This window comes from Coregonus clupeaformis, chromosome 8, assembly GCF_020615455.1.
Source record: "Coregonus clupeaformis isolate EN_2021a chromosome 8, ASM2061545v1, whole genome shotgun sequence".
NCBI lineage: Eukaryota > Metazoa > Chordata > Actinopteri > Salmoniformes > Salmonidae > Coregonus > Coregonus clupeaformis.
The window spans coordinates 44,791,461-44,804,882 of NC_059199.1; the positions used below are offsets into that span (position 1 = coordinate 44,791,461).

General features: G+C 44.3%; 1 protein-coding gene across 1 annotated transcript in view; it reads left to right on the forward strand.

Moving 5' to 3' along the window:
- Positions 1-13,422, forward strand: part of LOC121572543 (gamma-aminobutyric acid type B receptor subunit 2) — a 345,717-nt gene that overhangs the window by 238,468 nt on the left and 93,827 nt on the right. Inside the window, exons 10-12 of the mRNA XM_045222027.1 lie at positions 88-238; positions 2,289-2,421; positions 4,016-4,123. Coding sequence (XP_045077962.1) covers positions 88-238; positions 2,289-2,421; positions 4,016-4,123 — 392 coding nt within the window. The remainder of the gene's footprint in view (positions 1-87; positions 239-2,288; positions 2,422-4,015; positions 4,124-13,422) is intronic.

Consider the following 13,422-nt stretch of genomic DNA (forward strand, 5'->3'; position numbering starts at 1 on the left):
AGGGCTCATTTTGGTTGTCTATCCTTCCCCTGAAGAAGTTATAATTAATTTTGATATATGGCAATGTCTTCCTCCTCTTAATTCCAGGGGTGGAGCCTCCTAAGGACCGTACATTTGTGCGCCTGCAGCGTCGCAACATCAACGTACCCCTCTACAGCATCCTGTCTGTTATCACCATTCTGGGAATGCTCATGGCAGGGGCCTTCCTCTTCTTCAACATCAAGAACCGCAACCACAGGTCAGTGGAAGAGGGAAGGGAATGTGGGGAGGAGGGGGTAGAGCTCACAGCAAGGGAGAGCTGTGACACACTGGTCTGGACAGGAGTCCATTGTAAATGCAGTATACGTGTAGAAATGGGCTGAGGTTTGATTGGTTCTCTCAAATGTTTTTTTTTCTTTCCTGGCGGATTGAGAATCTGAGACCGCACTTTGTTTGGATTTGAAAATCCAACAGTTGTATTGGAAGTGGTTGTTCCATGTGGATGTTCAAGTGAGAAAGACACAGAGGAGAACCAATCAGTAAAAAAAGTACAGCCCCTTCATTATCGACGCGTCGTCAACATCAAGGAGCCTTTCCAGAGTCTGAAGTCAGGAGGACTTGGAGTTTGGTGTACTAATACTGGTCAGACTAGTAGAGCTCCGGGGTGGAGTTTCTTCTCAGGACAGATCTATGGTCAACTTCACCCTACACCAGTGATATTCAAAGACTGGGTCAGGACCCCAAGGGGTTGCGATGGAGTTGCAGTGGGGTTGCCACATAAAAATAAAAATACAATATTTTTTAGGGAACAAAATATTCAGATTACAGATTATTTTATGGGAAATTATACAAACAATTTTGAGAAAGATCATTTCAGGTTTTCCAACTGTATGTTAATGTAAAATAATGTAAGATGTATAACTGTATGATAATGAACATGTAATAGCAACAGCATAGGAAGGCTCACCTCATCCACCACCAACGTGAAGCAACCACCCTACACACAGCCCTCAGGAAGAGAGGACAGCAAATCTCTGTAAATGGTCTTAGAGCAACAGCCTATAGACAGGACCATAGAGCAACAGCCTATAGACAGGACTATAGAGCCACAGCCTATAGACAGGACAATAGCGCCACAGCCTTTAGACAGGACAATAAAGCCACAACCTATAGACAGGACAATAGAGCCACATCCTTTAGACAGGACAATAGAGCCACAGCCTTTAGACAGGACTATAGAGCCACAGCCTTTAGACAGGACTATAGAGCCACAGCCTTTAGACAGGACAATAGAGCCACAGCCTTTAGACAGGACTATAGAGCCACAGCCTTTAGACAGGACTATAGAGCCACAGCCTTTAGACAGGACAATAGAGCCACAGCCTTTAGACAAGACAATAGAGCCACAGCCTTTAGACAGGACAATAGAGCCACAGCCTTTAGACAGGACATAGCCCCTATAACATAATTAATCAACTTTATTGCAGATACAATGAATAACACAAGATGGAAAAAAGGAATATGGTTAATTGACATGGTGTGTATAGGGACCCATGTTGTTCACCTTAGTCTGTACATTACGACTAAACCTGATTCTGCAGCATCAGGACCATAGAGGGGGTGTTGCCGATATCCCCTCTGCTTGCATTTGGAGACAGATTTTATTACCTATTGATTTGATGATGTACAGTTGATTCGTGATTTACACGATGGTTTGGGACATGCTGTCCTAAGTGATGTGATAAACTGTAACGTAAAGACATCCTGGGGTGTATTCACTAGGAACCAAGCGGAAGCAAATGGGCAGAAACAGGGAGGGACTTACTTGAACTTGTCCAATAAGAAACTCAAATTTTCGTAACATTTTGCTACGGTTTGCTACGGTGCACACTAATGAACACACCCCTCAGCAAATACAAATAGTGTATGTAGATTGGTACTACTGAACTGCACTTTTTAAATAAATAGAGTTTGCACTTATCTGACATGCACCTGTTAGGTGTAAAATGTAATTTAGGAAAGATACAGTATATCTACATTTCACTCCCTTTTACTTGGAATGGAACTGGGAAAACACACACTTTGGGAAGTGGGAATTTGCACCTGTAGATTACCAAGACAAAAACGTGTTTCAATGTAAAAAATGTCCATCTGAGATCTTCACTTTTGGATCACTGTTCCCCCCAAGCCGCTCCACTATGTTTGAATGCCAAAAATGTCCTTCTGAGTTTTTCAATTTTGGAACTCTGTGTTCCTCTCACAATTTCAGAACTTGCTGTCCCTGTATTGTAACTCTCCTCTCCCTATAGACTGATCAAGATGTCCAGTCCCTACATGAACAACCTCATCATCCTGGGAGGAATGCTCTCCTACTCCTCCATCTTCCTCTTTGGCCTGGACGGCGCCTTGGTGTCCGACAAAGAGTTTGAGGCCCTGTGCACCGTGAGTATTGAACCTGTATAGCTCGAACCCCATATCTGCTGTCCTAATGACGTTTGAAATCCCAGGCTAACGATAGGCTAACACTATATAATTCTCATCTGTCTTCTCCCCTTCGAAAGCTGTGAGATCCAGGCTAACGCTAGCTAGCATTCTCTCTTGATCCCCTTCACAAAGTGTGCGACCCAGGCTAATATTAGCTATTAGCTATCATTCTTCTCCTTCCTTTAAAAGGTATGAGATCCAGGTGAACATTCCTTCCATCAGAAAGTTAATATAATGGGAGTTGATTGGATCAGTCCCTGGGTCTTTCCTAACATGGAGCATATTAAGCTCCTGCTCCCCCAGCAACAGTTTGAACGTGACTATTTGAGCCTCTGGTTTAATTAAAGAGGTTTGATTACAGTGATAACTATAATCAAATGGCACCCTATTCTCTATAAAGTGCACTACTTTTGACCAGGGCACATAGGGCTCTGGTTAAAAGTACTGCACTATATAGGAAGTAGGGTGCCATTTGGGACTCAGTCCTGGTTTCCACAGAGATAAATCAAGTTAAATAATGTTAGCTAGGCGGGAGGCGCAGCACGTATCAACTGCTATCGGGTGCCTGTCTGCCTGCCTGGCTCGCCTCAGACAAAACAATCCAAAATGGAGGCTGTCACATCAGAGAGGAGGTGCTGAGGCAAAATGTGCGATCCACCAATCAATATGCACTGTGTTTCCTTTGTGTGGCTGCTGCAATAGTTTTGTCTTTCTCTTTTTCTCTATCTTGCTGTCCTTCCACCCTCCCTCTCCCCACTAACAGAAACACCTGATAGGCTAACTTTTGATTTGACAAAATATATTCCACTCTCAAAACAAACCAGGCCAGTGTTTTATGTAGTGCATCATTGCTCCTCAATAGAAAGGAGAAAGAGAGTGGTCGTTGCCCCCAGGAGAGCTGGCTGCAGGCGTCTGGTATCATCAGGGTTGCTTGGGCCCCTGTGGCTGAAGGGCCTGGCTGATTTCTTACTTTCCTCAGGCAACACTGGGGGGAGAATAAGCTTGCTGCTGAGTCTGTTGCCTTGGTCTGTTCCACATATTGCTTTCTGCCTACATTGTGGTTGTGCCTCCCTTCCAATAATTCCTTTCAACAAACAGACAAACAAACACAAACAGCATTTAGTGCAGTGGGTGTTAAAGTGGTGTTTTTCCAGCTTGTTAAATGAGATACTGTGGGAGTTACTACAGGATATAGCTTTGTTGCTGTTATTTAGTTACAACTCATTCTAAATATGGATGTTGCCTAGCTACAGTAGGCATCGTAGGATTTGTAGCGTTTTAATATCCTTGAATCTCAAGAAGGGAGATGCTGCTATGTTTGTAATTTTAATAACACACATTCACAAGTTTGACAGCCATGATGTAAGTCTAGGACTTCCTTTCAAGTTTACACATTCACTTTCATGGAATTATTTTTAGTGCACTTCTAGAGCTTTTGGTGAATTTGTCCGATAAGAAAAGACAAATGCTAATAGCTTGTCAGTCTAGATCTTTGTTTAAGTCCAACTCTCTGCCAGCTATTGACGAGACTGTTTCTGTCCCCGTCTTGCAGGTGCGAACGTGGATCCTCATCGTAGGGTACACGACAGCGTTTGGTGCCATGTTCGCCAAGACCTGGAGAGTCCACGCCATCTTCAAGAACGTCAAGATGAAGAAAAAGGTGAGGGATCACAAACTTTAATTTATTTAATTAATTTGATTTTACACAGGGAGTCACATTGAGACCCATATCTCTTTTTCAAATGAGCCCGGCAATACACAAACATACACAAATCATCCAATCATCCGCCAGAGCAAAGAGCCCAAACTGTATGGTCTCATTGTCAATGATTGCCTAGACCTAGAAGGACAATGATGGCCTATACCTAAAATGTAATTATCTCATGATTATTATTATTATTATTGTTGTTGTTATTATCAGCATATTGTCATCATTATTCATCCTCATTGTCTTAGATTATTACTTCCTGGATCGACTGAATGGATTTGACCCCAGTCCTGCCTTATTGATCACACTGCTAATAGCTGACAGTGTTCAGGTTGTGGAAAGACACTAGTAGCCAACATACATACAGGTTATGCCCCAAATGGCACCCTATCCCCTATATAGTGCACTACCAAAGGGCTCTGGTCAAAAGTAGTGCACTATATAGGGAATAGGATGCCATTTGGGACAAAGACACAGTATCACCACAAGGAAGAGATGACAGCCACAGGTCTGGAACCTGCCTTTATGAACAACAGAGCACACATACTGTATGAACACACTAACTATTATCTTTGTAAAAGACTATCAACACCAGACTAGCTCAAGGTCACCATTTTGTATTTTGTGAACCAGTCAGTTTCACAATAGCCACTGTAGGAAGAGAGCGTTTTTTTTCTGTTAATGTGATCAAGCAACAGTAAACTGTGGTAGTCACATGGTCTGGTCTGCCGAGTCTGGCTGTGCTCAAGCAGAACGGAGGAGCCTATAACTATAATTGGCCATTATGGACTCTGATAGAGAAATCATCACTGGTTAACAGCAGCTAGCACCTTCTTATTGCACTGATTCCTGTGTCACCACATATGCATTATGCGAGATAAAACATTAATGGAGAGGAAAGAAGGAGAATAACAGAGAAAAGGAGGGACTGTTAGCTGATCATATTTTCAAAAATTAACTTTACCCTTCGCCTCAGAGCAAGTATGCAGAGCTATCAAAATCTGGTTATTATCAAGTAGCAGTCACAAGGAGAGCTTCTAGGTTGCTGCCTCTCTGACAATGTTGCTATGGTTTCAGTAACGTTGGCAACACTCAGAAATCTTAAGACTTTGAGAATTATATTTTTTCCACAACGATAACCCTGAATGTATGTTATCTGTGGAGTGGAGACAAAAAATACAACACTCAAATTTTTAAACACCAAAAACATTTCCCCAAACAACATGTGTGTAACTGAGTAACTACTGCAGGAGGTCTAAGAGGTGGTGTTTTGCTCCCAGTGAGAGGCACAGCAGCAAGGCAGTTTGTTAGCCCCACTCAGTCACCCCAAGCCCCAGAGGAGCTGCATCGATCCAGTCACAAAAAGCATTACAGACACTCAGCTCAGCTCAGACTGTACAAACATGCACACACGCAAGAACTCACACACACACATACACACACACACACACACACTGTACATGTCAGAGACTGCAGGAGCTCATCCGAGACATATGCTGCTGCTGGTATCTTTCTATCCTGGAGGGAATAGGAAAAATCAAGCGAGAGATTGGCTCAAGCATTAAAGAGTTTACCACAGACACACCTTTTGGCAAAATGTTCTATGTTCAGTACGCACACACACACACATACACACACACACCCTCCCTGTGGTAAATCTGGTGGACAGTTTGTAGGGTTTCCGTTACTGCTGTGTGAGATAGGCTGCTCATTGGGGAGAATGGTTGTGTTTTTAAGCCTGTGGTTTTTACAGGATTAAAGGGCTGTGTGTGTGTGTGTGTGTGTGCGTGCGTGTTTGTGTGTTTGTATTTGTGTGTTTGTGTGCGTGTGTGAGTGTGTGTGTTTGCGTCCTTGCATCCATATGTGTGTGTCAGGGTTTCCGTTTGGAAAATGTGGCGCCGGACATTTGACCAGGAGTATTTTAATTTACCAGACATTTGAGAAATTTACCGGACCAAATGCATTGGGTTCGTAACCTGATTAGGGCGTCTACTGACGGTGCTCAAAATGACAAAAGTCACATTTAGATAATGGTCATTCATATTAACAGTCGAGGATGGCACGATATGCGGTCCTTCTTACCGAATTCTGATGTGCACTTTGAAGATGTTAGAATAACTGTCCACATTTACTTTTCCTCAGCCAACAAGACGAGTAACGAACAGCAAAATCATTAGCCTATATGCCAGTCTACTATCCCCCATAGTAGAAATGTTTACCTATTCTATTGGTCAGCTTGTTGAGAAAGTAATAGCCTATTCCATAACAGACTCTGGGACAGTGGTGGGAAGATAGAGCCCAAATTCATACAACCAGTAGGCCTAGGCTACATACATATGAGTCTGATGCAACAAATCAGAACGTTTAGCTTAAAATGTTGATAAACTATTATTTCTTCACATTATAAGCGCAGAAATGCACACAATGCAGTAGGATACGCACAAATGTCCATTCCACAATGCAATTAGTAGGAAAACACTGTTGTCAAAAGCGCACTGCACATGTGAACGGATTCATTCAGGTTCAGGTTTCAAACCATTTTCAAAATGTACAGTGAGGGAAAAAAGTATTTGATCCCCTGCTGATTTTGTACGTTTGCCCACTGACAAAGACATGATCAGTCTATAAGGTAGGTTAATTTGAACAGTGAGAGACAGAATAACAACAAAAAAATCCAGAAAAACACGTCAAAAATGTTATAAATTGATTTGCATTTTAATGAGGGAAATAAGTATTTGACCCCTCTTCAAAACATGACTTAGTACTTGGTGGCAAAACCCTTGTTGGCAATCAGAGAGGTCAGATGTTTCTTGTAGTTGGCCACCAGGTTTGCACACATCTCAGGAGGGATTTTGTTCCACTCCTCTTTGCAGATCTTCTCCAAGTCATTAAGGTTTCGAGGCTGACGTTTGGCAACTCGAACCTTCAGCTCCCTCCACAGATTTTCTATGGGATTAAGGTCTGGAGACTGGCTAGGCCACTCCAGGACCTTAATGTGCTTCTTCTTGAGCCACTCCTTTGTTATCTTGGCCGTGTGTTTTGGGTCATCGTCATGCTGGAATACCCATCCACGACCCATTTTCAATGCCCTGGCTGAGGGAAGGAGGTTCTCACCCAAGACTTGACGGTACATGGCCCCGTCCATCATCCCTTTGATGCGGTGAAGTTGTCCTGTCCCCTTAGCAGAAATACACCCCCAAAGCATAATGTTTCCACCTCCATGTTTGACGGTGGCGATGGTGTTCTTGGGGTCATAGGCAGCATTCCTCCTCCTGCAAACACGGCGAGTTGAGTTGATGCCAAAGAGCTCCATTTTGGTCTCATCTGACCACAACACTTTCACCCAGTTCTCCTCTGAATCATTCAGATGTTCATTGGCAAACTTCAGACGGGCATGTATATGTGCTTTCTTGAGCAGGGGGACCTTGCGGGCGCTGCAGGATTTCAGTCCTTCACGGCGTAGTGTGTTACCAATTGTTTTCTTGGTGACTATGGTCCCAGCTACCTTGAGATCATTGACAAGATCCTCCTGTGTAGTTCTGGGCTGATTCCTCACCGTTCTCATGATCATTGCAACTCCACGAGGTGAGATCTTGCATGGAGCCCCAGGCCGAGGGAGATTGACAGTTCTTTTGTGTTTCTTCCATTTGCGAATAATCGCACCAACTGTTGTCACCTTCTCACCAAGCTGCTTGGCGATGGTCTTGTAGCCCATTCCAGCCTTGTGTAGGTCTACAATCTTGTCCCTTGACATCCTTGGAGAGCTCTTTGGTCTTGGCCATGGTGGAGAGTTTGGAATCTGATTGATTGATTGCTTCTGTGGACAGGTGTCTTTTATACAGGTAACAAACTGAGATTAGGAGCACTCCTTTTAAGAGTGTGCTCCTAATCTCAGCTTGTTACCTGTATATAAGACACCTGGGAGCCAGAAATCTTTCTGATTGAGAGGGGGTCAAATACTTATTTCCCTCATTATTATAATGCATGTGTTTTTCTGGATTTCTTTGTTGTTATTCTGTTTCTCACTGTTCAAATAAACCTACCATTCAAATTATAGACTGATCATGTCTTTGTCAGTGGGCAAACGTACAAAATCAGCAGGGGATCAAATACTTTTTTCCCTCACTGTATACTACCTCATTGCAAAGTGGTGTGTGACGCACTGATGAAGCCTGCCTTCCGTTGCCTATGCATTTGCTGTTTGAGATGCTGTAGCAGCAGCTCTCCTGCTGTCTGAATGATTTTCCACTCAAAGGCTCTGTATCTGTATGCTGTACGTGTGTGATGAATAAGATACATAACGAATATACTGTACACACGCGCCAATTAAATACCACTAAATTATGCAAATTAACCTATAGACCGATAAGCATGACCAGTCAAATGTATTTACATCGATTGATATTTCCCTCAATGAATAGGCTAACATTAATTTTTTTATTTTTTTTATTTGCCGGCTTAAAAAAATAAAAATGGCCAAAAGCCGACTATTACCAGCTAACGGAAACCCTGGTGTGTGCTTTTATGTAACACACAGTCTACCCACTGACTTGTTGCCCACTGAGGTATTTCCATTCCTCTCTTCAATAGAAATACATAACGCCCCCAAAATATGTATATGACACAATATGCTTTTGTATCTGGTTTGATTATGTAAAGGCTTGCCAGGCCTCTGTACCCTTTTGATATTTATAGTCCTCCTCACATCACATCCTGGATATATGTGTGGGATGAGGAAGGCTGCAGGAGGGAGTGGGAGAGCTGTCAGAGAGAGTGGGAGAGCTGTCAGAGAGAGTGGGAGAGCTGTCAGAGAGAGTGGGAGAGCTGTCAGAGGGAGTGGGAGAGCTGTCAGAGGGAGTGGGAGAGCTGTCAGAAGGAGTGGGAGAGCTGTCAGAGGGAGTGGGAGAGCTGTCAGAGAGAGTGGTAGAGCTGTCAGAGGGAGTGGGAGAGCTGTCAGAGGGAGTGGGAGAGCTGTAAGAGGGAGTGGGAGAGCTGTCAGAGGGAGTGGGAGAGCTGTCAGAGAGAGTGGGAGAGCTGTCAGAGAGAGTGGGAGAGCTGTCAGAGGGAGTGGGAAAGCTGTCAGAGAGAGTGGGAGAGCTGTCAGAGAGAGTGGGAGAGCTGTCAGAGGGAATGGGAGAGCTGTCAGAGGGAGTGGGAGAGCTGTCAGAGAGAGTGGCAGGAAGAGACCAGAGGAGAGAAGACGGCGGCAGGTAACCTAGCGGTTAAGAGCGTTGGGCCAGTAACTGAAAGGTCGCTGGTTGGAAAAATATGTCAATGTGCCCTTGAACAAGGCACTGAACCCTAATTGCTCTTGAAAGTCGCTCTGGATAAGAACGTCTGCTAAATGACCAAAAATCTAGAGAGAGAAAGACAGTGGTATTTAAAGAGATGGGGTCAGTACTGGTTTGCATCTTGTCTTCTAGGATGACCTTTTGTGTTTATTTCAAAAGTGATTTATTAATGAAAAGGTTATTTAGAGTCGTAATTCGGAGAAAAACAAAACACAACAACAAAACGGCTCTTGTTCCTGTGAATTGTGTTGCTATGCCGATTATGCAGACTGTGTTTTTCCTCCTCCTCCTTCTCCTCCTCCTCCTCCTCTTCCACCTCCTCTTCCTCCTCCACCACCAACGGAGCAGAGAGACTAAACTGAATGTTCTCCAGGAGGAGCTAGACTAAGCCCTGGCCTGGTGCGTGCTCAGGTCAGCCCTTAAATCTAAAGACTGATTCCCTGGTGGTTCAGCAGGGCCAGGATCAGTCTCTCCAGTAGCAGTTAACCTACCGAGTCACACCCTCCCTCAATCCCTCCGTCCCTTCATTTCTCTCTTCCTCCCTCCCTCCCTCCTGCCCTTCCTCGTTCCATCCCAACCTCCCTCCCTTCACCAGACAGAAGACTGCAAATCAGGGTGTTCTTTAGGGTTCCGCTTGGCAAGCACTCCTTCACTCCTTAAAGAGGCCTGGCTCAATGTTGGGTAAGCACAGGGCCTGTCAATCAAACGTGTTGCTCTGCAGCCGCCCTCCATGTCTGCCTGCTAGTCTCTCTGAGATTGACTTTAGAGAGCTCTCGGCTGCCCTCACAGTGAGATACGGATTCGGACACACACCAACGCACGCACACAATAAAAAACACACACACAGAAAGCAGCCTAACACACACACACTAATGTGTACACACATAGGAGACACAACGCACACAACGTACACAACATACACAATGTACACAACATACACAACGTACACAACGTACACAACGTACACAACGTACACAATGTACACAACGTACACAACGTACACAACGTACACAACGTACACATACACAGACATTATACATTCACATAGCACTCAGATCAACAATGTAAACACAGAACAATGATCAGACGTGTGTGTGTGCATGATCTGATATGAACGGTGTCTTTCATACTCACACAAACATATATCCCCACACACACGTCTGATTAGGGCCCTGAAGGCAAACTTCTCTGTTCCCTGATCACAACTACAGTGGTGGTCAAAAGTTTTGAGAATGACACAAGTATTGGTCTTCACAAAGTTCGCTGCTTCAGTGTTATGAGATATTTTTGTCAGATGTTACTATGGTATACTGAAGTATAATTACAAGCATTCCATGAGTGTCAAAGGCTTTTATTAACAATATTTGCAGTGTTGACCCTTCTTTTTCAAGACCTCTGCAACACTCTGGCATGCTGTCAATTAACTTCTGGGCCACATCCTGACTGATGGCAGCCCATTCTTGCATAATCAATGCTTGGAGTTTGTCAGAATTTGTGGGTTTTTGTTTGTCCACCCGCCTCTTGAGGATCGAGCACAAGTGGATGGTTGGGAGAAGTTGCTCTCGGAGGATGTGTTGGTGCCATTCTTTGTGTTCTTAGGCAGAATTGTGAGTGAGCCCACTCTCAGGATGCTTTACTGTTGGCATGACACAGGACTGATGGTAGCGCTCACCTTGTCTTCTCCGGACAAGGTGTTTTCCGGATGCCACAAACAATCGGAAAGGGGATTCATCAGAGAAAATGACCCTACCCCAGTCCTCAGCAGTCCAATCCCTGTACCTTTTGCAGAATATCAGTCTGTCCCTGATGTTTTTCCTGGAGAGAAGTGGCTTCTTTGCTGCCCTTCTTGACACCAGGCCATCCTCCAAAAGTCTTCGCCTCACTGTGCGTGCAGATGCACTCACATTTTTACATTTTAGTCATTTAGCAGACGCTCTTATCCAGAGCGACTTACAGTTAGTGAATACATATTTTTTTTATACTGGCCCCCCGTGGGAAACGAACCCACAACCCTGGCGTTGCAAACACCATGCTCTATCAACTGAGCTACATCCCTGCCGGCCATTCCCTCCCCTACCCTGGATGACACTGGGCCAATTGTGCGCCGCCCATGAGTCTCCCGGTCACGGCCGGCTGCGACAGAGCCTGGATTCGAACCAGGATCTAGTGGCACAGTTAGCACTGCGATGCAGTGCCTTAGACCACTGCGCCACTCAGGAGACTGCGCCACTCAGGAGACTGCTGCCACTCACACCTGCCTGCTGCCATTCCTGAGCAAGCTCTGCACTGGTGGTGCCCCGATCCCGCAGCTGAATCAACTTTAGGAGACGGTCCTGGCGCTTGCCGGACTTTCTTGGGCGCCCTGACGCCTTCTTCACAACAATTGAACCTCTCTCCTTGAAGTTCTTGACTAGCAGCAATATCCTTGCCTGTGAAGCACTTTTTGTGCAAAGCAATGATGACGGCACGTGTTTCCTTGCAGGTAACCATGGTTAACAGAGGAAGAACAATGATTTCAAGCACCACCCTCCTTTTAAAGCTTCCAGTCTGTTATTCTAACTCAATCAGCATGACAGAGTGATCTCCAGCCTTGTCCTCGTCAACACTAGAGAGAATCACTGACATGATGGCAGCTGGTCCTTTTGTGGCAGGGCTGAAATGCAGTGGAAATGTTTTTTGGGGATTAAGTTCATTTTCATGGCAAAGAGGGACTTTGCAATCCATCTGATTATTCTTCATGACATTCTGCAGTACATGCAAATTGCCATCATCAAAACCGAGGCAGCAGACTTATTATTTGTGTCATTCTCAAAACTTTTGTCCACGACTGTACACATAGTGCATTCTACAGTTCACACAGTCCACATCCCCATGTTTTAATGATGAATCAGCAGTACAATACTGTGTTACTGCTGCCAGGGTAGGCAGAAGCATTTCAAATACAATCAAGTGAGCAGGCCTGGGGGTAGCCAGCTGTAATGGTAGCTGGCCTGGGGTAGCCAGCTCTAATTGTAGCTGGCCTGAGACTGTCTGCTCTAAAGCAGATAGAGTATATTCATTTATTATGTGACACCGCTATATTGTAATCCGCTCAGATTCTCTCAGATACGTGGTGTACTGCGCTGTGTCTATCTTATATTGTATCCAGTACACAACTACACTGTATGTCAAATTGGGAATAGCATAATGTGATCATTCATTCATTTCACATGGAGAAATGTCAGCAATAGTAATAGGCTTATCCAGCCGGTCATGCTTCAACAACATCTGTCTTGACCAAAGGGACAGAATCATGATACCATGGTCAATCTTCTGATCTGATTCTCCCGTCATTGTGAAAGATAGAATGATTGTTTGATCTATCAACTTCAATTTAATCTACAGTAAAGATAATCTATTCTAGTCCTGTGTACTTTCATGTTTTATAGCACTCAGAGACCGATAAATCTATTAATAAATCTATCAGGTTTACGCAAAAACAGAGTACTACTTTTTCTTTATTCTCCTGGATAGTCACCAGTTGAAGTATCCTGGGGTAAGGAATGTTTTTTAGACTGAGAACACTGTTGCAGTCATAAAAATAGAATGTCATTCTAGTTCTGTGATTATGGTCAAACCATAGCTTGTAGTTATTGTAGTTATTTGGAGACCTCTGGTACCCTGAATACATCACCAGTCCCTGTCTCTTTGTGCCCTCTAATACATTGCTATATTCCCGGCAACACAAATTCCTTTCTCCTTGCCTCTACTTTTCCAATCCCAGTAGCCATCAAAAGACGACACAACCATTCCAGTCTGAGTCCACCATCCACTGCAGTCGGTCTGGTCGAGAGAGAGAGAGAGAGAGAGAGAGAGAGAGAGAGAGAGAGAGAGAGAGAGAGAGAGAGAGAGAGAGAGAGAGAGAGAGAGAGAGAGAGAGAGAGAGAGAGAGAGAGAGAGAGACCCATCCATATCTATTAG